The sequence below is a fragment of the Topomyia yanbarensis genome, chromosome 2 (genome assembly GCF_030247195.1).
Source record: "Topomyia yanbarensis strain Yona2022 chromosome 2, ASM3024719v1, whole genome shotgun sequence".
NCBI lineage: Eukaryota > Metazoa > Arthropoda > Insecta > Diptera > Culicidae > Topomyia > Topomyia yanbarensis.
Window position 1 is genome coordinate 452,550,840 of NC_080671.1, and position 23,245 is coordinate 452,574,084.

At 38.1% G+C, this 23,245-nt stretch overlaps 1 protein-coding gene across 1 annotated transcript; it reads right to left on the reverse strand.

The window, feature by feature from the left end:
• Nucleotides 1-32: 32 nt before the first annotated feature.
• LOC131685833 (uncharacterized) lies at nt 33-19,774 on the reverse strand. Its single transcript, XM_058969815.1, has 4 exons — nt 18,881-19,774; nt 897-1,364; nt 471-839; nt 33-396 (listed from the first exon to the last, which is right to left on the reverse strand). Exons 1-4 carry the CDS (start codon nt 18,930-18,932, stop codon nt 308-310), a joined length of 978 nt encoding a protein of 325 aa, XP_058825798.1. The 5' UTR covers nt 18,933-19,774; the 3' UTR covers nt 33-307.
• Nucleotides 19,775-23,245: the final 3,471 nt, after the last annotated feature.

Consider the following 23,245-nt stretch of genomic DNA (forward strand, 5'->3'; position numbering starts at 1 on the left):
AGCTTTAGATGCAAAAAAATATTTGGACAACATTGTTTTCTATAAAATCTTATTCTCTGCTTTATACCCTATTCTTCCGTACTATTTACAAACTTCGTTTTAGTTTTACTCACTGCTGTGTAATCATGTATTCTCTCCTATTTACACTACAATATTCTAAAATTGCTAAAATGTTCTTCTGACTAGATTTTTCGTTTCTCACAAAAAGCAACTACTGATCACTGCATATACATAACAAAGGGTAAGCTCGCCAAAATAAATCACATTTGAAATTCACTTCTTCGAAGACAACAGAAAACACTCAACTTCATAACAAGTTTGCCAACAAACCAACCACTAAACCAGCTAACAGAAGAAAACTGCTACTCGATCGTTGCATAATGGTGCCACTTCTCACTGTGAATTAAATTTGTGAAATAAAACAAACATTAACATCATTGACGCAAATCAGAATAACCTCGAAAACCTACCGAGCAGCATCGCTTCCCGATTGTCGATGGTGGGCTGCTCCCACTGCAATATGCTTTCCTTGCCTTCGCGCCACAAAACCGGCGACAGACTAGCCACGCATTTGATTCTCAGTATTCCGTTTTCATAGTGATGAGGTCCCACCACCACATTCAAACCCAGATAGCTAACGATCAGGCCGTGCGAGTTCTGAAAACGTGGATAGGGAACCAACACTCCGGGATCCGTTACCAACTGATCGTTAAGATACCACTGCAGCGTTGAAGCCGGATAGGAACGACCGGAGGTGCAGTTTAGTTCCAACGTTTCACCCATGCTGTACGAGTGCCGATCGACGTCTCCGTTGATGTGCGGACCGTCCTTTGGGATGTCTAAATTAATGAAAACAGACATTAGTGCCAATCAATGAAAAAGTTTAAGAAACTAACATATCACATCCATTCGGCCCTCTCCCTGAACCGAATCGAAACTGGGTGCCTCCGCCGATATCTCGCAACGGTACAGACCGGAAGATTTGAGAGTCAACGCTCGCAGCAGCACCTTCGTATTGTCGGAATGGTTAGGATCGACGCGGATGCCATCGATTTTATAGCTCTTGATCGGCGGATTTGCCGACGGAACGTACCGGTAGAATTCTTCGTTGTCTTTATACCACTTGACGGAGTAGATTTTCTCTCCGAAAGCACCGTTTCCTGCTCCAGCCCGGGCACCACCGCTATCCCCATCGTTGTAGTAGTCATCATTAGATGCATGTGTCCGAGATCCTCGATAATCGGGCCGATCTCGGAAGTACTGATTCCCGTTGGCCAACTCGTACTGACACTCGAGCAGTGCGGATTCGCCGCGAAATTTGTAGGATGGAATACGGACGTGGCGTAGGTGCAGTGGGAAGATGCCTGTTGAGGAGAGAAAATAGCATTTGAGGCACTTGGTGCAGAATTTTGAGGTTTAATTTCCAATTATTTAGTTTAGTTGTGTATTTAAGCATTTTCGAAATATTTTCTTTTAATTCAGGGCAGCAATACGTTTTAGCAATAACTAGGACATTATCTCAGTCTACTTTCTACTTCTGCCCAAGTCAGACGTACAATCGAACCAAGTGAACAACAACTAGCAACCTCTCGATCTAGTGTGCATTGTCTCGAGAACAAAGGAAGCATTTAATTTATTCTTGCCATCATGAGTAAAGTTGACGAAAAAACTCTTCTCCGCCCCAACATAGCGGTCGTTGACTTCAAATTCTGTTCAATAAGATTGAGTTTTCGTGAAGTGGGATACCTGCTGATATCTTCAGTATCATCATCTTCGCAATGTAGTACTCATATCATTCAACACGTTAGCCCAAGCCGAACGTTTCGTTTTGCAGAACAACTTGAAGCACGTGGCTGAAAGTGATAAAGTTGAAATTAAGATTCCCGTGTATATAGAAATAGATTATGTAGATGTAAAGCTACATGACCTAACACCACGTACCGCTCCTGATCTAATTGGAGAATGCATGTCGCAATATGGAGAAGTAGAATCCGTTACACCTGATACGTGGAGAAATTTTTTTTAACGGTGTTTTTGTGGTGAGGATGCGGATCGAAAGACCTAAGAATTTTGGCTCTTCTCTGGCTTCTTTTTTTCCAATATGCGGAAAATATTTACGTTCTGGGCTCGGTGAAGCGTACCCCGAAAAGTGGAAATGTCATTCGGAACCGATCCGTTTTAAAAATACCATTCTAAAACGTCAACGAAGCAACCATGAATAATGAACCAAGAACACAAACCGGCTTGAGGGATGGCACAACCGTTGGAAGACAGCTGTTAGTACGACAGGAAGTTTTTACGCGCTTATTTTGGAATTATTATTATTATTATTATTATTTATTCTTATTTTTCATCTGACCTATGTTGGTCTACATGAAATGTAGTTGAATGGGAAAAGCCCATTTCAGGATATACTTCAGAAGCAATCCTCAAATGGGCGTAAAAACCCATTATCTTTTCATATATTCACACCTGATTACAATGGATTCACACTACAAAAAAATATAATAACATAGTACACCGCATTACATAAATAAAAAATACAAATATTACAAAAAATGAATCTGAAAATCTAAGTCAACCTTCTTAGTCTATTTTTGAAAACATCACAAGATACAGAAAAGTCAAAATGGCCATAAACACTATTAAAAACATTACACATCGCCCTAATGGGTTCGTTTTGACCGTACTCGGTGCGTTGAAACTCGAGTCTTAAAAAGTTATGCGATCTGAGACTTCTCGGGGGTACATTGACATTTATTTGTGAGAGATTATCTGGAGCATCTATTTGGCCAGTTAATATCTTCCCAACAAATACTGCTCTAAATGTGTTCCGCCTTTTCGCTAGGGTTTCTATATCGAGCAGACGACAGCGGTCGATGTACGGTGGTAGCTCTGTTGGGTTACGCCACGGCAGAGTTCTAAAAGCAGAACGGAGGAATCTTGCCTGCACTGCTTCTATTCGGTTGATCCAAATGCTTGTGTAAGGACACCAAATGGGTGCTGAAGCTTCCAAGACAGATCGCACAAGTGAAAAATAGAGTGCCCGCAAACAATATGGATCAGTGAACTCTTTGGCGATTCTTATAATGAAACCGAGATTTCTATTTGCCTGTGCTGTAACATGAGAGTAATGATTTCTGAATGTCAGTTGTGAGTCCAGAAGTACACCGACGTCTCTGACAACTGTCATTCTCTCTAGTGATTCCCCGGAGATGGTGTAGTTCCACAGTATTGGTTTTTTTCTACGTGTAAAAGATATTATGTAGCATTTGGACACGCTGAGAGCCAGCAAGTTGCGATTACACCAACTCCAAAAAGCATCTAAGTGTTGCTGTAGTTCCTTGCAATCTTCTATTGACCGCACAATAAGAAATAGTTTGAGATCATCGGCATATACTACCCATGATCGCATAGTTGTCCCGTTTTCTATGGGATTTCCTATCTTTATGGGACTGATATGCGATCATGGGCAGTATATGAGTCTACACCCAGGCGGTATAACAAAACAAACGTCATTGAAAAACAACGAGAAAAGCAACGGTCCTAGATTGCTGAAGAGGAGGATGGTATGCGTCACAAGCAACTAACGGCTCAAGGGCTTTTGAAACGGTGCAGTTAATAGAAGCTTCTTCATTTACGAAAAGGAGGTCCAGGGTTCGATTTCGTCTGTTATTTACTGTACACATTTACAGCATGTTCAATACAGACATTCCGTCCAGTAAGGCAATACTCGCTCTAGAGAAGATTGATTCAGAAGGGTCTGGGAAGGCATAGCCGGAGGAGGTACTTTTCCATAGAAGTCCAGATTGATCATAATCACCAAACAGTAGATGAGCCGTGTTGGGTTGAATGGAAGTTGCGATGTCAAGTGCTGAGTCTATGTGCTTCTGAATAATATCTATATCACATGCGGAGTCGGGGGGAATATACACTACGCCAACACAAATATTAGTATCGCGACCGCGAATATCTACCCATAGTTGTTCGAGATCGGTTCTAGCAGTTTTATGTTTAGACGAGACCCGGTTGGACACTGCGATAAGCACACCGCCACCGCGTTTTTCCCTGTACTGTCTGGATCGCGATCGTTACGGTAAGCCGTGTACTTTGAGCCGAATAACTGGAGTGAATTGATTTGATCATTAGTAGATAGTAGGTCGTAAATTCTCCCTGACACTGACATCGTATTTGCCATCCATGTTTTTTTGGAATTACAGAAAGAACAGAAAATGAAGTTTAAGAATGCCGAGTCAAAAAAGAATACGAAACAAACCGAAAAGATGAGAAACTGTTTCAAGTCACGAAAGCATTTGAAAACACTAGCCTCGGAGATTACATCACATCCTTGCTTTAATTCTTAAGCAATAGATGTATTTATTTTATATTTGTACTTTGTTATGCTTGTTTCAGTTTATATGTTAATGTTAAATAAACAACGAATGTTACTATGAACTTGAATTTGATTATAATAACGTTTAAAGTATTAAATACGTCCTTTTTAATTTTAATTGGTGTGTTTCCTTTTTGCCTTTCTCAATAGAAAGGTATTGCAATTGCTCTGAAAACCGACTTTTTAACGGAGGCCCGGAGTGCCGAGTGACATATACCATTCGATTCAGTTCGGCAAATGTCTGTGCGTGTGTATGTATGTGTGTGTATGTGCGTCTGTGTGTGTATGTGACCAAATATGTCACTCATTTTTCTCAGAGATGGCTGAACCGATTTTCGCAAACTTAGTTTCATCTGAAAGGTATAACGCTCCTATTAAATTTTTAGTTGATCTGACTTCCGGTTCCGGAGCTACGGGTTGAAGAGTGCGGTCACACAGCAAATTCCCATATAAACTGGTACCACCATGATGTTCAAATGATGCAAAACATATTAAAATTGATGTAACATTACTCTAGTTTGCGGGTCTGGATCACTAATGATCAGTCAAAGCAGCTTTGACCACATTGGCCACCTATGACGGATCATGACGCCCCCGGGGGAACCCACCAAGTTCCTAAACTAATATCACACCCATTCCCCAACAAATTTTCTACCGATTTTTACAAACTTGATTTCAAATGAAAGATACACTAGTACCATTGACTGCTGCTGAATTTCATTCGGTTCTGACTCTTGCTTCCGGAGTTACAGGGGTGTTAGTAAGGATACACTGGAATTTCCCATATAAATCGGTACAATCATAATACCTCAGAGGCTAAAAACTATTGAAATGGTCACCAAATTACTTCTAATCGCAGATCTAGATCACTGATTGCCAATCAAACAGTCTTTGAATATATTGTTCACTATCGACGATTCCGGAAGTCCGGAATTCCGGGCATATTCCACAATTTAAGTCACATCGGTTCTTCGGTGATGACTGATCCGATTTTCTCAAACCAAGTCTCAAATGGAAGGCAAAATATGCAGTTGAGTATTGCGTCGCCGCCCCTCCTCCCCCCGCCTTGCCCTTACACCTCCCTCCTTCATCACTCCCTTCCTCTTGGACCACCCTCACGCATTTCCTTCATCCACCCCGTATACCGTTGAATTTTGTGTGGATTCAAGTTCTGGTTCCTGAATTACAGGGTGATACGTACGATCACGCAGCAAATTCCGATTCTAACGAATTCTGCGATGAATGTAAAAAGGTGAATTTTTTTCCAAAATGTTAAATTCCATCTCCATCCGACTTCCAGCTGCGGAGTTACGGGTTGTGGAGTGCGATCGCATAGAAAACTCCGATTCAAACCGATACCGCGATGAATGCAAAAAGGTTCTCTTATATATACTTACCAAGTGTAATAAGAATGAAAGACATTTCCATAATGTTGTATTGTACGAACCAGCTATTAAATCACAGTTTAGAGAAATGAGAAAGGCACAATTGCACCTCTAGGTGGATTAAAACAGGTTTTTCTAAATATTTCCAATGTTTGAATCCTTTTCAATACATGATGTAATTTATAAATGGTTTCATAATAGAATTTTATAGTCATTTTTAAATTACTTATAAAAGAAACTGTATAGAATTCGCTCAAACTTTCAAGATTTTTCCCGAGGCCCGGAGGGCCGAGTTTTATATACCAATCGACTCAGCTCGACGATTTGGGACTATGTCTGTTTGTGGCTGAACCGATCTTATCCAAACAAATGTTAAATGAAAGACCTATCAGCCAGACAGAACGCTATTAATTTGTTTCTAATTCTGATGTTTTATTTCCAAGATATGAATGTTTGAATGTGTAAAAATGTTGTTTTTTGCAGTTTTGGGAAATTATCTGCCGAAATTGAAAATATAGATTGACACTTTATATATTTTTAGACAGCTAATACGAGTACCTTTTGAACAAGCTATAGATTATTGAAATCGGACTATTATCAAAAGAGACATATAACATTAAATACGGACGAAACATTTTTATCATTTCACATTGCCAGAAATAAGACCAAAAACTTGCAATGTATTATTAGCGCCAAAACAGCTAATTTTAGGTCAATAGTATCTTCGGAGAATTTGGTATTGTGCTTTTGCTGGATCCCCCTACGAGTGAGATATTTTCATAAATTTTTTTGGAAGTGATTATATTGAAATGATACCTTCAGCAAATTTGTAGCTCTTACTTTTGCGAATAACTTTACTGAAGGCATGAAATATCTGTTTTGAATACTTTAACAGTTATGGCTTGTTGTTTCTGGATTACCTTTTGTCGCCTATTTATTGTTCAATATAGTAATAATCCATTTTAATAAATTTATATTTATTTTTTCTATCTATAACCGCTAGAAATAACCACCGAAAAAATTCAAGTTGTCTGGATGGAACTTGATCACTTATCGATGCAAAAAAATTTATTTACGCGAATCTTCTGACTGCAAATTTTCTAACTTATAACCATCGAACCGATCTGGAACATATCTTGGAAAATGAGAAGGGAAATAAATAAGTCCAAGCAACAGCGTAGCTATAAGAGAAGGCTTTGGGGTTTAACACCATAGCCCCCCCCTCCCTCCGATCAAAAAAAAAAATATTAGATTTAAGTTAAAAATTTAATGAGGCCGACGGATTTAATTCAATATTACAATTAGAATTATCTGATCCGAATATTGATAACCTGTTGTTGTAAACATTATGAGGACTTTTAAAAAATTGTCGGAATGGGATCCTGATATGTCTTGGTCTTGGTTTCACAGTTGTCTAATATGTTACTATGTTTTAATTGCCGCAAGTTTTCCGTTCTAAGTTTATAACTGATTCGCTCTAGAATACCTATCCGTCTTTCAATTTCATTGCTTTCGTTTCTCTTAGTTTCAAATTTGCCGAAAATAGCCAACAAAATCGATACAGTTGTCTAATAACATCAATATCAAATACCTGCCTTAAAACATGTCAATAGAAAATTCCAGAGTTCTGAAATCAATCATAACGTAATATGATTAATAACAAGGATAACTCTTTCCGAATATAAAGAGAAATTTATGAAAAATGACGATTTCCATTCGACTCTAGCAGGTCCTGATCGATTTTGATGAACATTTGATTTTTGTTGTATGACCAATTATATGTATAGGTCAAATGTTTAAAATCAGTAATTTAAGGTCAAGATAGCATCATTTTGAAACCGCCAACTTCGGAGGTTTAGTATCTTCGATGAGTTTTACAAACGTTAAACAGCGCGTCATTTGATAAAATAATTTTGACGGTATATCGTCCAAGAAGTATTTATGGTGAATTTTCTCAGGTTAATATTCATGACTACAATAAAGTCTCAACAAATTCGCTAAAGACACGAACTCTGTTACTATTTTCTGAAAAATTAATTCTGCATAATTTTAAAACTTCAAAAATTACGGTTTCGGAATTATGCCGTTTGGGCAGTAAGATCGATTTTCACCAAACCGAATTTCTGGCTACGCCACTGACTTCAAGTAAGTAGAAACAAAGTCGTTCTACACTCGTTCACAAGAAACTTCTTCGAATGCTGAATATCTTTTATAATACATTGAAACCCCGATTTTATCAGCCAAATATGAACACATGTTTTGATGGGCTCTAGCAGACGAACAAGACTGAATTCGAGTAAATCCTTTCTTGAGCATGTTTTCCTTATCATGAAGATGGAAATATGCAAAAATAAAAAGTTTATCATTATCAGATATAGTTATCAGACTACATGAAGGGACGGGAAGAATATTTTAACAGCTTCAGTTTATTATAAAGAAAAAAAAATTGCCCGATTTAGTCAATGTCCCCATTTTGTCAGCCTAAAATACACCATGAGATTGATAAAAATGGGTCTTTATTGTATGTATTATTCACTGTGTTTCACATTAATAGGTACATTTCATTTTTGGGGATTTTTTTTATTGCATCGAACTACAACAATTTTTAGGTAGTTTTCAAGGGGTTATTTCAGCTTTTTTCCTACACAATATTACGAAAGCTTATTAAACAATTTTTCCTAATAAGTTTGTGAAAATTATAAACTATTTGAAATTTTTTAATACTTTAATTTTTTATTTAACCGTGATTTTTAATAAATAGTGACCATCAATTCACAACGTAGTCTATTTTTCATGGCTTGCGGTGAGCACGATCTCTCGAATTGCTGAACTGAAAATTATGGAATAGAAATTAATTTTTAGTATTCTTTACAGATTTAACTCGCCGCGCAGATGGCTCTGAATTAGACCCGCTGGTGTCCTAAGACGATTTCGCTAGATTTCCAGAGCACTGTGCACCCAGTGCATTAACGCAAGTGACGGAAGGTTATCGAAAAGTTTCGTGAAAATAAAAATTCCAGTAATGATGATGATTTTCCCAAACGGTTCGTTTTCGAGAGGTTTTTATTTGTTCTTTGACATTAGGATTAGCGATAATAATTCAAATCAAGGATACTACTGGGCAGTCACCTTTAGAAAAAGTCGATGTCAAAGTAAAATTTGAACTATGCATGCATGCACTTCAGAGGTAGTGTGAGGAAGCTGCGATTTCATTTCTTAGTTCTCAGTCGCGTTGAAAATTTGAGTAAACGCTGTTTAGAGTGTAAACTTCAAATCGCTTCAAAAAAAAATTTCGATTTTTTTGCCTCAGCACAATATATAACCCCTCTAAGGAAATGCAGTTTTCCCACCACAATGCATTGCTTGAGGAATTTAGATATTTTATTAACAGAGCATTAGCAATAATTCGTTTGTATGTCTATTTTATGGGCCATTTTTTCGCTTTCTCATTGATTTGGTTTGAGATTTCTTGCACTGATGTTGTTCTATGCTGATTTGAGCGATTCTCTGAGTCCTGCCACTATCCCATGTAGTATGTGCTATCCAAAACATCGCGGGAACATCAATTTCTAAATATTCTCAAACGATATAATATCCCATGAGAGTGATATAAGTTATAAAGTGAAAAGTGAATTTTTTTCGCAATACATATATTTTAATTTTGAAAATTCTAATGCCAACGTGTTCTTCAAGCATTTTTACCAGAGCTCAAAAAAATTGACATCGCTGCATGAACTTGAAAGAAAACGAAATTCAATTCATGCCCGCTGCGATGAATGATTTTTTTTATTCGTTTCCATCGTCATTCGTTCTCCCGACGCAGCGCTTTCAGGTACGGACATGTTCGATTTCAGAAGCAAAGTGAATTTTATTTCTATGCTAGCTCTGAGAGGGATTATTGAGCAAAAGTGCACCAGATATAGATTACGCAGTTCACTTATGCTCGAAAATGTAGAAGATGGTAACTTCTGCCTTCAAACTGTCGACATAATAACAAATGAATGCTTTGGTTGGTGAATGAATTTTTATTTCCTCTGCACTCAAGCGTTCGATTCTGCATGAAATTTCAGTCAGTTGGAAAGTGAATGAATGAGGGAGGCGTTGAATCTGAATGTCGGTTTCAGTAAATGCAAGCAGAAATAGGTAGCTGATTTTGAATATTCGTAGCACTGATTTTTACATAAAAACACCTATAATTTCAATATAACTTGAGCCTACCTTGAGATGCTTTGTTTTGAAGCAAAAAAATCACAATTTTCCATATAAAATTGCAAGTGCACAACAATAAAAAACCTACTCGAGTATTCTGAGTTCACACATAATTTATCATGAAGTAGACGACATTAACCCTTTATTTTAGAACTAATAGAAATATATGGGTCACACCGCGCGAAGTGATCAATAAAATATGCAAACTTGAAATCAACCTTCACGGATTTGAACCAAATTTGGAGGAATTGTTCATCTAGGGCCAATATATAAAAACCTATTTTAATCCACCTAGCGGTGCAATTGTGCCTTTCTCAATCATGAATCACGAGAATGTGTGCGTTGTTTATATTCATTAAAAGCTTTTAAATGCATATATTACATTTTATTATTATACATCACATGACAACTATATACAGGAAAATAAATCATTATTCGAGTTCTAAAATTTTGAAAAAGAAAAAACAGCCACGGTAATATTGAACTGAAAAAAGGTGCGAAATCGGCAAAGTCTCAAAAAGTCGATTTTTATAAAAAAAAAAAAATTTTCGAGATAACATAAAATCTCGACGTTTCATGCATTTTAAAGATGTTTGGCATCAAAAATACGAATTCGATTTCTGAAATTTCATGGGGTCCCCCCTTTGGAAAAAAAATTTGAGTTCCGGCTTATATGGGAATTTCATATGTGACCGGACGATTTAGTCTATATTTCCGGACCCATATAAGCGATCCGTACGAAATTTTATAGACTATAGCTATCATTTGGGACTAAGTTTGTGAAAATCGGCCCAACCATTTCAGGGAAACTGATGTGAGTTCGTAAATTTTGAAAGATGGCCGCTTTTCCCGGGCACTTCCGGAACCGTCTATGGTGGTCAATGTAGTCAACGAAAGTTTGTTTGGCCGTCGGTGACCTAGAACTGCAAAGTTAAGTTATTTGAGAGACATTTTAGCGAAATTTTTACCTTTTTTGCTTCCATCGGAGTATCGGTTTGAATCACAATTTGCTATGTGATCGCACGCCACAACCAGTAACTCCGGAACCGGAAGTCGGTTGGGGATAAAATTTAATAGCCATTTACGGGGACGCAACATCTTTCATTTGAGACTAAGTTTGGTTGATTCGGTCTAGACATCTCCGAGAAACCGATGTGACTGTTACTCTGAATTTGGATACTTCCGCCGGGGCTTCCGGAACCGATGATGGTGGCCAATGTGACCAAAGAGACTTTGAATGGCTGTTAATGACCTAGTACTACAAATCGAAGCAGTTGTGGTCACATTTTGGAAAATTTTTCACCATTATACATTCATTGCAGAATTTCTTAAAATCGACGTTTTCTGCGTGATCGTACTCATCACCCTGTAATTCCGGAACCGGAAGTCGGATCCATTAGAAATTCAATAGCAGCCTATGGGAACGTTGCACCTTTCATTTGGGACTAAGTTTGTAAAAATCGGTTCATCCATCTCTGAGAAAAGTGAGTGAGATTGTGTTCGCGTACACACACACAGACGCACATACACACACACATACATACACACACATACATACACACACAGACATTTGCCGAACTCGACGAACTGAATCGAATGGTATATGTCACTCGGCCCTCCGGGCCTCCGTTAAAAAATCGGTTTTCAGAGCAATTGCAATACCTTTCTATTGAGAAAGGCAAAAAGGTGCAAAATCGGCAAAGTCCCAAAAAGTCGATTTCCAAAAAAAAAACCTGTTTTAATCCACCTAGAGGTGCAATTGTGCCTTTCTCATTTCTCCAAACTATGATTTAGTAGCTGGTTCGTACAATATAACATTATGGAAATATCTTTCATTCTTATTACACTTGGTAAGTATATATAAGAGCACCTTTTTGCATTCATCGCGGTATCGGTTTGAATCGGAGTTTTCTATGTGATCGCACTCCACAACCCGTAACTCCGGAACCGGAAGTCGGATGGAGATGGAATTTAATATCGGTTTCCGGGGACGCAACACCTTTCATTTGAGACTAAGTTGATCAAATCGGTCTAGCCATTTTCGAGAAACCAATATAACCGTTATTCTGAATTTGGATACTTCAGGATCCGTCGATGGTGGCCAGTGTGACCAAAGAGACTTTGAATGACTGTTGGTGACCTAGATCTACAAATTCAACAGTTGTGTTTACATTTCGGAAAAAAATTCACCTTTTTACATTCATCGCAGAATTCGTTAGAATCGGGATTTGCTGCGTGATCGTACGTATCACCCTATAATTCAGGAACCAGAACTCGGATCCACAAAAATTCAACAGCAGCTGATGGACCTTTCATTTAAAATCAAGTTTGTCAAAATCGGTTCAGAAAATTCCGAGAAACCGATGTGGACAAATCAACAAATTTTGTTTTGTAACCATACTCTTCAACTCGTAATCCGGAACAAGATGTCGGTTGAAAATGAAATTCAATAGCAACCTATGGGAATATTATACCTTTCATTTGAATCTTAGTTTGTAAAAATCGGTTCAGTCATCTCCGAGAAACCGATGTGGACATTTTGTTAACAAATCCGCACATACACACATACATACATACATACATACATACATACATACATACATACATACATACATACATACATACATACATACATACATACACACATACATACACACAGATATTTTGCGATCTCGGCGAACTGAGTCGAATGTTATGAGTCGGTTAGAAAGTCGGTTTTTGGAGCAATTGCATAACCTTTCTATATGAGAAAGGCAAAAGAATAATATTTAGCTTAATCAGCATGAGTTCAATAGTATTTTCATGTGATTATATTTTGAAATGATGGTGGAATGGGTTTGAAAGTGGAGGGAATGGGGGGTTAGTAGAGTGGGAGTGGAGGATGCGTCAGAAATCCTTCATCTTATTTCGGTATACGGGATGGATGCAGGAAATGCGGGCGTGAGGGTGGTCCAAGGGGAGGGGAGTGATGAAGGATGGAGGTGTAAGGGCAAGACGGAGGGGGGGAGGGGGGCGGCGACGCAATACTCAACTGCATATTTTGTCTTCCATTTGAGACTTGGTTTGAGAAAATCGGTTCAGTCATCACCGAAGAACCGATTTGACTTTAATTGTGGAATATGCCCGGAATTCCGGACTTCCGGAATCGTCGATAGTAGGCAATATATTCAAAGAATGTTTGATTGGCAATCAGTGATCTAGATCTGCGATTAGAAGTTATTTGGTGACCATTTCAATAGTTTTTAGCCTCTGAGGTATTACGATTGTACCGATTTATATGGGAAATTCCAGTGTATCCTTACTAACACCCCTGTAACTCCGGAAGCAAGAGTCAGAACCGAATGAAATTCAGCAGCAGTCAATGGCATTACTGTATCTTTCATTTGAAATCAAGTTTGTAAAAATCGGTAGAGAATTCGTTGGGGAATGGGTGTGATATTAGCTTAGGAACTTGGCGAGTTCCCCGGGGGCGTCATGACCTGTCATAGGTGGCCAATTTGGTCAAAGCTGCTTTGATTGATCATTAGTGATCCAGACCCGCAAACTAGAGTAATGTTACATCAATTTTAATATGTTTTACATCATTTGAACATCATGGTGGTACCAGTTTATATGGGAATTTGCTGTGTGACCGCACTCTTCAACCCGTAACTCCGGAACCGGAAGTCGGATCAACTAAAAATTCAATAGCAGCTTATGGGAGCGTTATACCTTTCAGATGAAACTAAGTTTGCGAAAATCGGTTCAGCCATCTCTGAGAAAATTGTGTGAGTTTAAATGACACACACACACATACACACACACATACACACACATACATACACACACACAGACATTTGCCGATCTCGACGAACTGAATCGAATGGTGTATGACACTCGGCCCTCCGGGCCTCGGTTAAAAAGTCGATTTTTACAGTGATTGCATACCCGATCAGAACATCATAACAGAAAGCTATCAAATTTATATCTCATGTTGATATATATTACTCTCTGTGTTATCTTTATGATATACCGATCAGGAATGCAAGAAAGCTTATATCAAGAATATATCTTCTATAGCACCATTGGAGTTATAATATGATATTAATGTACGCATACAACGATGATGTTATAGTAAGTTATATATTCTTTCACAATTATCTTGAACGCTAACGGTTACACAAACGACAGTATATTTGCGTATACACTGAAGTCTCTTTTTATGCGTCTTAATTCAACTTTTTAAAGCGAATTTTCGAAGCTTTTGATTTTTTTGATTTGGATTTTCAAAATTCCGCGTTTTGAGTATAGACAAGTTTTAGATGCAATTGGTCGGAGAACTTGTCAGTGAGGTGTTTGATTGACTTACTTGGTTGCAGTTGGATTAGAAGATGACATTGCCAATTTTCTGAGACACTCGTCTGACACATAACTTCGAGTAGGAGGCGTATGATTTAAATGTTAAAGCCATTATCATAAAAAGCTTTGGAATCGTGAAGTTATCAAAGAACTTTTCTAAAGATTATAATTTTCCTATAAAACTTATTTCGAAGAATATGCAGGAAGTAACAAGCAGTCCAGATGAAATAAAGAAACGTGAATTGAAATCAAAAAGCATTTTAAAACTAGTTTTTATGGCTTTGTCTAATGAGTATATATTTAATTTTCCTCTAATCTATGCTGCATAGTGGGAAAACGAATTTTCGGGTCACAAAAAACTATCTGATATATTATACTGATCTCCAAAATTTTCGTAGTGTATTTAGAGGATCTTGATGAGACTTTCAGTTCGATTTCTCCAATTTATGCAGGTTTCTATGAACACTTAAACCATATCCAGTTTGTGGGTTTCTAGTTAGTGCGTTTTTTGAATTTCTAAACTATCGCGACTTTCTTATTTTATCCTCCGCATAAAAAGTGTTTGAGTTTACTTGAGTATATTTGGTTGAACTGACAAGCGATTTGAATGCGTTTTAGATAATCCTTGAAATATCTAAAAACTTTAATGCAAAAATATTGTTAATTTCCTCCTTAAAAATTTAATAGAATTTGGAAAAAAAGTGTAACAGAAAAAACATGAAATATTCAAGAATCCGTCCCATCGAAGAAACATCAACAATTTCTCGAATTTTCTCATAAATCTGTTATATTGGTAGTTGATAGATATAACTTCTGTGAAAGATTGTACTGGTTTGTTTAGTCTTCCTCATATCAAAAATGCCAATAACAAATCCCCAAAAGAGACTTATTTTGAAACCTCAAAACACATTTGTTGCTTTGAATCTATGCGGAATCCTAAATAAGATTTGTCGTATTCTCCGTAAAATAATGTACGTAAAATATCCGCTCAATGATACCATGTTGCATCGACATTATTTCTAAAAACCACGTAAAACACGTTAACGTGCAAGAGAAGCGCCAAAGCGCACTATTTAGAATCTAAAAATAGCCCCTCTTTCCTAATCTGAAAAGATATTATAAAGCTATTTAGTCTATCGTCATATAGACAGCTGTATTGGTGAGTAAAACTGAATAAAAACAAAGCGTATGACACCAGGAAAACAAAGAGCACTTAGGCTTAGGCAAAGTTCAATGTGTGCGTTCTGGAAACGTCTTCTGCATCTATAATTGTTTTGTCCTTGACGGAAGCGTGTAATATTATGCTAACATTAAACATCAGCCGAAGACAACGTCGTTGGTTCATGCAGGAAACTTCCCCATCAAACTCAGAATACCCAGGTTCGAAGCGGCAATATCGACAAATAATAATTTGCGTGTCATATATTCACAATAACAATCAGCCAGCAGGTATGCAATCATTTGGCAATGCTATAAAAGCTTTTGATGCATGAAGCTTTTTGCTCCCAAAGCAAAAAGCGCCTTAATGTATGCTTTATTTTTCTCGTATTCTATTTTTAGACGTGCACGCTAAAATCGTTGATATTATACAATAAGTAATACAAGCTATGTTGGGGTCAATTATGCTATCTCATGTTGTTATGATCGTGTTATATTGCTATCAACGTTTGTTATAAATGTGATATTCAAAGAGAATTTTTTGTTAGAATTTTTGTTATTTTAACACTTAACGGTTTCTGCTTTATAACAAAATTTGATAGGAAATTTTTCGTAACAAAATATCAGCATGAGTTATAATTGTGTTATTTCCTCCTGGTCGGGTAGCCTTTCTTTATATGAGAAAGGCAAAAATTCGTGATAACATAAAATCTCGACGTTTCATGCATTTTAAAGATGTTTGGCATCAAAAATACGAATTCGATTTTTGAAATTTCATGGGGTCCCCCCTTTGAAAAAAAAAATTAGAGTTCCGGCTTATATGGGAATTTCATGTGTGACCGTCTATATTTCCGGAACCATACAAGCGATCCGTGCGAAATTTTACAGACATCTGTGGGGATAATAGAGCTATCATTTGGGACTAAGTTTGTGAAAATCGGCCCAACCATTTCCGAGAAACTGATATGAGTTTGCTAGTTATGAAAGATGGCCGCTTTTCCCGGGCACTTCCGGAACCGTCTATGGTGGTCAATGTAGTCAACGAAAGTTTGTTTGGCCGTCGGTGACCTAGAACTGCAAAGTTAAGTTATTTGAGAGACATTTTAGCGAAATTTTTACCTTTTTTGCTTCCATCGGGGTATCGGTTTGAATCACAATTTGCTATGTGATCGCACGCCACAATCCGTAACTCCGGAACCGGAAGTCGGTTGGGGATAAAATTTAATAGCCATTTACGGGGAAGCAACATCTTTCATTTGAGACTAAGTTTGGTTGATTCGGTCTAGCCACCTCCGAGAAACCGATGTGACTGTTACTCAGAATTTGGATACTTCCGCCGGGGCTTCCGGAACCGATGATGGTGGCCAATGTGACCAAAGAGACTTTGAATGGCTGTTAATGACCTAGTACTACAAATCGAAGCAGTTGTGGTCACATTTTGGAAAATTTTTCACCATTATACATTCGTTGCAGAATTTCTTAAAATCGACGTTTTCTGCGTGATCGTACTCATCACCCTGTAATTCCGGAACCGGAAGTCGGATCCATTAGAAATTCAATAGCAGCCTATGGGAACGTTACACCTTTCATTTGGGACTAAGTTTGTAAAAATCGGTTCATCCATCTCTGAGAAAAGTGAGTGAGATTGTGTTCGCGTACACACACACAGACGCACATACACACACACACATACATACACACACACATACATACACACACAGACATTTGCCGAACTCGACGAACTGAATCGAATGGTATATGTCACTCGGCCCTCCGGGCCTCCGTTAAAAAGTCGGTTTTCAGAGCAATTGCAATACCTTTCTATTGAGAAAGGCAAAACCCAATTTTTAGTGAGAAATGATGTAAAACTACGTGTTTTGGTTTGCTTCCAGCAGATCAGGGTCGATTTTTATGACCGATTGAAGAATTTCTCAATTTTGGCCAAAAAAGAACATTTTTATATGAGAAAATTCGAGTAGTTTCCTTCAAAACGGTATATCTCCGGATGTGCTCAAATTATATTGAGATTATAAGTGTTTTTTATGTAAAAATGTCTGAGGAACACGATGGCATTAGAATTTCCAAATTAAAATATATGTATTGAGAGAAAAATGACCCATCGTGTCTTTCGAATCTATTTTGGAAGCAGCATGAGGTCATGGAGTACATTTATACATCACAAACTGGATGCACGCAATGCTTAGCAACCGACATCTGTCCTCATCATTACGATAAGTAGGGAAGATTAGAAACTGATTGTCTGCGGATGTCCTAAAGGTGGTGTGCTGTCACCACTTTTATGAAACCTTGTCGGTATGGTTTCGCCGTGTCGTTAATTGCTGTACAATGGGCACCGGTATTTGCATGAACACACTTTTTATTTGATGCAGTAAGTCAATAAATTGTCTAAAGCAAACGCTGTGACTGATTCCGTTGGACCAGTTTTACCACCGTCGATTGGTGGAATAAAGCACAAGATTAGGTCTTAGGCTGTATCCAACCATTGGCGTAGCATGCAATCCTGCGTCCAAACTGAAACTTTTCTGCCAAATGAGAGTCCGAAAAAATCATTTTTCCAAGTATATTATTCAGGGCTCTGACTGGACATTTCAAACTTAATTATCACATGTCAATTATTCAATATGCTGAGTATTATGCGGGTGATCTTTGCTAAAACGATTACGGAACGGTACTGCAGTAATGAAATCGTTTATCTGGATCTTTGGTTCTCCTAACATACAGGTAGAAGAAACGCGACGATCAGTTGTTGTTTCTAGTGTGATAAAGAGGTCAAGTTCAATTCCATAAAACTTCAATTATAATGTTCTCTTCTTTGTAATATGAGTTATCATCGAAATTACAATCATTCAAGAATGATTTGTGCTTTAATGTCCATTCTGCTAACTTCTAAATAAGGCAATTGTCGTTTAAATTTACTGGATAATTTCATAGATTTGCCTTAAGTCAAGTCCTCGGCGTTTTTTTCCACCCAAAAACGATAAGCACAAGCTAAATATTTCTACGATCATTGCCATTTACTTTAAAATTTTAACTCTCTTTTGCTAATGCCTCCGTGAGCTACAAATTTGTATGTTAAATTTCTACCTGAAGGGAAAATTTGATTAGAACCATATTCTGCATAAATGGCAGTCGATACAGTACCCATTTCTACTTTGTCTCATCAGTATCTGATGGTGACTTAGCACCGGATGCAGATACTGGTATTAGGTTCAGATACGGATGAGAAGATGTTCGAACGCTAATTCCTCGATTTCCAAACTTTCGTTCCGCATTTCAAAGTCGCTGAACTGTATCCTAAATAACATTCAAGAACCCAATAAAGTCCTAACTTTAAACTTGTCCCTTTGTAGAATTATTGCAACAATTCTGCACTTACCCTCCAGCATCAGTATCCTGCAAAATACTCCTATGACGAATTGTACCAACATTTTTGCAGCACTTCGTTTTCAAAACACTTCCAGTCGGTTCACCTCCGCACGAATCGTCTACAGTGTGAATTGATTTCAACTCTGTTCCACATTCCTTTCCTGCTCAATTTCCGGCCAGTCACATTCCGGTCGCACTTCACTGCCACCCAGCGCCAGACTTCGATTTCCGAGACGACGCGATGGGTATTAAATTAATCCATGTTTCTGCCACCCACCTACCGCCTGCTACCTACTCCGAGGAGGTACGGTTTAGTCCAAAACGCTGCAAAGAACACTCGCACACCAACACACCGTGCATCCCCAGTGGGGTTAACTTTTCCTTTGCTGTCACGATTATTTTCCTTCTTTCTCGCAAATTATTCGTTTCGAGCCGTACAACACTTGAAGGAGCAAGTTTCCTGCCACCGAGGACCGACTGGTGAAGCACCTGCTCACTTTGCCCACTCAACTCAATAACACTAATCCCGGGCCGTTGTGATGGACTCGAGTGCCGCCGCCCCAATACAGATATGTTTTCATTAAACGAACTAATCACTTCAGCAAACACCGGTCCACGGGTCGTAGTAGGCTTCGCTGTGACATCTACAATACACTGTTTTCCCAGCCGCAAATCACATTGCTTCCGCCTGTCACTACCTACTCCGGAGCCGTTGGGAATATTCAGAGTTCTTCATTAGCTCTAATTAGGGATTTTCCACGGACTGGTTGGGTTTGGAGGCAAAAACTCGGTAAGAAAATCACTGTTTTTCAGCTAGGTCAATCTTAATCAGAAACGACACGTGAGGAGAATTGTTCTGGTAGCGGGAAAAAACACGTCCAACAACGATCGACAAACGAACGAGACTGAATCGCGGATTAAATATAAATGCCGGCTAGCGGGGTTCGTGAAACTCAGCTGCTCGTCGCAAACGATGGGGTTGGAAAATCGGGAGAGGAAAAGTTTGGTGAGTAGGACTTGTGAGAGAGCGTTTTTGATGTTTCTCATGGTATAGAACAGTCAGTGACTGGAAAAGTGTGGTGAAAAATCACCGTCGGCATCGAAGCGAGGCATGGTGGTGAATATTCGGTGAGTGGCACTCAGTTTGTATTCTAGCGTTGATGAGTGGCGTAGCGGTGCAGATTATGCATCATTGTCCACAAGAAAGGGTTCACTTGCGCGATCGAATGTTGGCTTTATGAATCGTTAATTATTAGTATGTGTTGGTAGGAAGCCTTTCATTGTCTTAAATTATTTGGATTTTGAGAAACATTTCTTGCAAATAGAAAACTATTCTTTAAAAAATATGTTTTTCCCATTAACGTACTGAACAGAGGAAGTACATTAAATGAGCGCGAAAACTTTCAAACACTTCCCAATATAGTCTTGATGTCAAAAGAAAAGTGACAGGAAATTTGATGTGTATTTTGAAAAACCTATCGTTCTTAATAGAGAAACGCGAATAACTTATGAAAATGGCATAATTAAACGCAATAGTTGTTTGTGTTGAAACTAGTTTGGCCAGGAAGGGCTATTAGGGGAAGGTAGCCGCTTTTCGTTTCTCACAAAGTGGAAAAATCCAGTTAAAATATAGGGAAACCCGGGGCTATTCGGACCTACCTAAGCAAATCGCCCTTTTAGGTGGATAGATGTGAAAAAATTTACTGGTCAAATGTCCAAATTCTTAGTTTGAAACTTCAGCTACATTTTGGAGCCATAAAAGATTCATTTGCACCACTACATGGCAGCGCTAGGCGACGATCTGCAGCACTCTACGTTTTTCCATCCTTTTACAGTGTAGGGATAATTCGGATCTCCCTACGAGGCAATTCAGACCGTCATTTTACTTAAAATTTTTTTACAATGAAATTATGAAATGTTTAGAGAAACTCCTTAAGAAGCAAAAAAAAAAATTGCGTTGCTAAGACTTAATCTGGTTAGTCACAGCTGTCGATTGGCGGCCCATGTATTTTCTTTGCTGTGGCGTGTGCAATGATGTTCGCAGCCGCAAGCCGCTGAACGGTAGTTGATGGAATAGGGGGTCCGAATAACCCTGTACGCTAATTTCACACAAAAGTGTTGAGCGTCTTTAAAATAACTGTGTTTTCACCCAAACAAAAATCATTGCATTAAAAAGGAGCCTTAAGCTTTTCAAAGCACAAACCTTCTTTATTTTTTTCACTTTTATTTGCTGCTTTAACCATTATAATGATTTTTTTTTCGAATGGCAAAAAAATAAAATACGCTGTATTTCCTTTTTATAAAAAAAACAAAGAATTAAATTCAGCTCTCAAAATTTATGTTTTAGAATGGCGGTTCCAGGATTATGTACGACAGTCAGAAAGTCTTGCGATTTTCTGAGAAACTAAGGGGGTTCCGAATTACCCCCACTGTCTTAATAGCTCCGGGTCCCCCTACTGATACTACAATGAAAACCCGTTTTTATCAGCCCCTTAGTGAATTTTAGGCTGATAAAACGGGGACATTGACTAAATCGGGAGATATATTTTCCTTTCTTTTTAATAAACCAAAACTATAAATTTTGTTCATCAGTCCCTAGATATAGCCTCATAACCCTTTCTGATTAATAGGTGATGTTACGACTGTCGTTGGTACAGAGGGGTATATTCGGCTTTTCAGTCAATAAATAATATCGAACACTACTTTTTTATAATGTCCAGACGGTCGAAACGTCTGGACATTATAAAAAAGTAGTGTTCGATATTATTTATTGACTGAAAAGCCGAATACCCCCCTTTCTGATTATTTAGTTTAAATTTCCTTTATGGGGGTCTGACAGTGCAATATTAAAAAAAAAAAATCAAAATTTTTATTTTCGCACATTTCGGATCTCTAAGATAAGAAAAATATGCTCAAGAAAGGATTTTTTCGAATTCAACTTAGTTCATCTGCTAGAGTCCACCGACGTGAACTAATTAATGTTTCGTACTTGTGAAGTAGATAACAAAATCTAAATATTTTCTCGTGAACTATTTCGCGAAACTCGGAGTAATAATCATAAATCCTTTCCATCAACGTGATCTAGTTCATGATTCCTAGTATAATAGTCACAACTTACCATTCGTGCTGGTGTAATAGTTCACAAAATCATGAAATCTTTTTCATGGAAACGTGAACTGATTCGTGATTCCTAGTATAATTTTCACCACTGACCATTCGTGCTCGTGAAATAGTCAAAATCATAAAATATTCATTGGATTCGGGAACTGGTTCATGATTCGTAGTAATAGTTCACGATCTATCTTTAGTGCTTATGATATATAGAAGACATCCGTAATCATTTTCAATTTCATGCAACTCTGCACATGGTGTTGAAATTTTCACAAAATTTGGGGGTATTCATGAAATATCTAATAGTTAGTTCAGCTTCTAGCGGCTAGTAATAGCTGCGAGCAGCAGATATAACAAAACTATTAGGACCTCGAACTTCTTTATTCATTTGATAAGGTTCAATGTGATGTCCAGGGGCGCGCATAGCGTAGTACCGTGGGCTTGATGATGAGACTCAGTCTAGAAATCTTTATGCTTAGAGATTTGTATAGCGATCTCCATGATTCTGGCAGTCCCTGGAATCGAGTAGCCCAACGGCGTGTGCTTCAGGTAGCGGATAGAAGCTAAGGGATACCCTGACGTCTGGTAGATTGAATTATTTTGTTTTCGACATTCAACTAGATCCAGCCCGATACAGTAGTATTTAATCTAAAACGATATGAATTTTGCACAACATATTATATTCAAGTAGATTTTCCAAGTTAAGTGCCCAAAAATAAGCAACTACGCACTCTCGATTGGTGAATGAGAGTTGTAGAGTCGAGTGAGTCCTGAGTTTTTTGATTTTCGAACTTAGTGATTATTAGTGATCGGCAAGGAATGGATGTTTCCATTTCCGAACGGAAGAATGACATGTTAAGTCTGCCGGGCGATGATCCATATGATCTTGGGCAAGGCGATCGATTCATGAGGGGAGAAGATCAATTGACTATCATCTATAAGAGATCACCAGACTTTGGGTGTTATCTCTCAACTCACTCGAATTGTCGGTCTGACTCCTGAAAGTGGTAACACTTGTCACTAACGGGCCAGATTCGCGGCGTGTATCTATCTATAAGTGATCCTCACAATTGGTACGGTCATGATTCGCAGGTTGATACTTTTTTAGATGGACCGGTTCTCTGGTTAAATCTCCACTAGTTTGATCACTAGCCAACTGAAACCATATGAACATCGTTAATTCACTTCAAACCTACGTTAACAATTAATTTCATAACAAGGTTAGAAAAGAGCAAATCAAACTCATTAGATTGAAGGAAGGGTG

Bases quoted from the DNA above. Each gene is read 5' to 3' on its own strand.
- LOC131685833 (XM_058969815.1), bottom strand. From the start codon at position 18,932: ATGTTGGTACAATTCGTCATAGGAGTATTTTGCAGGATACTGATGCTG. The intron at 1,365-18,880 runs GTAAGTGCAGAA...TCTCCTCAACAG, and splicing joins CAGGATACTGATGCTGGAGG to GCATCTTCCCACTGCACCTA. The intron at 397-470 runs GTAGGTTTTCGA...TTTAATTCACAG, and splicing joins TCGGGAAGCGATGCTGCTCG to TGAGAAGTGGCACCATTATG.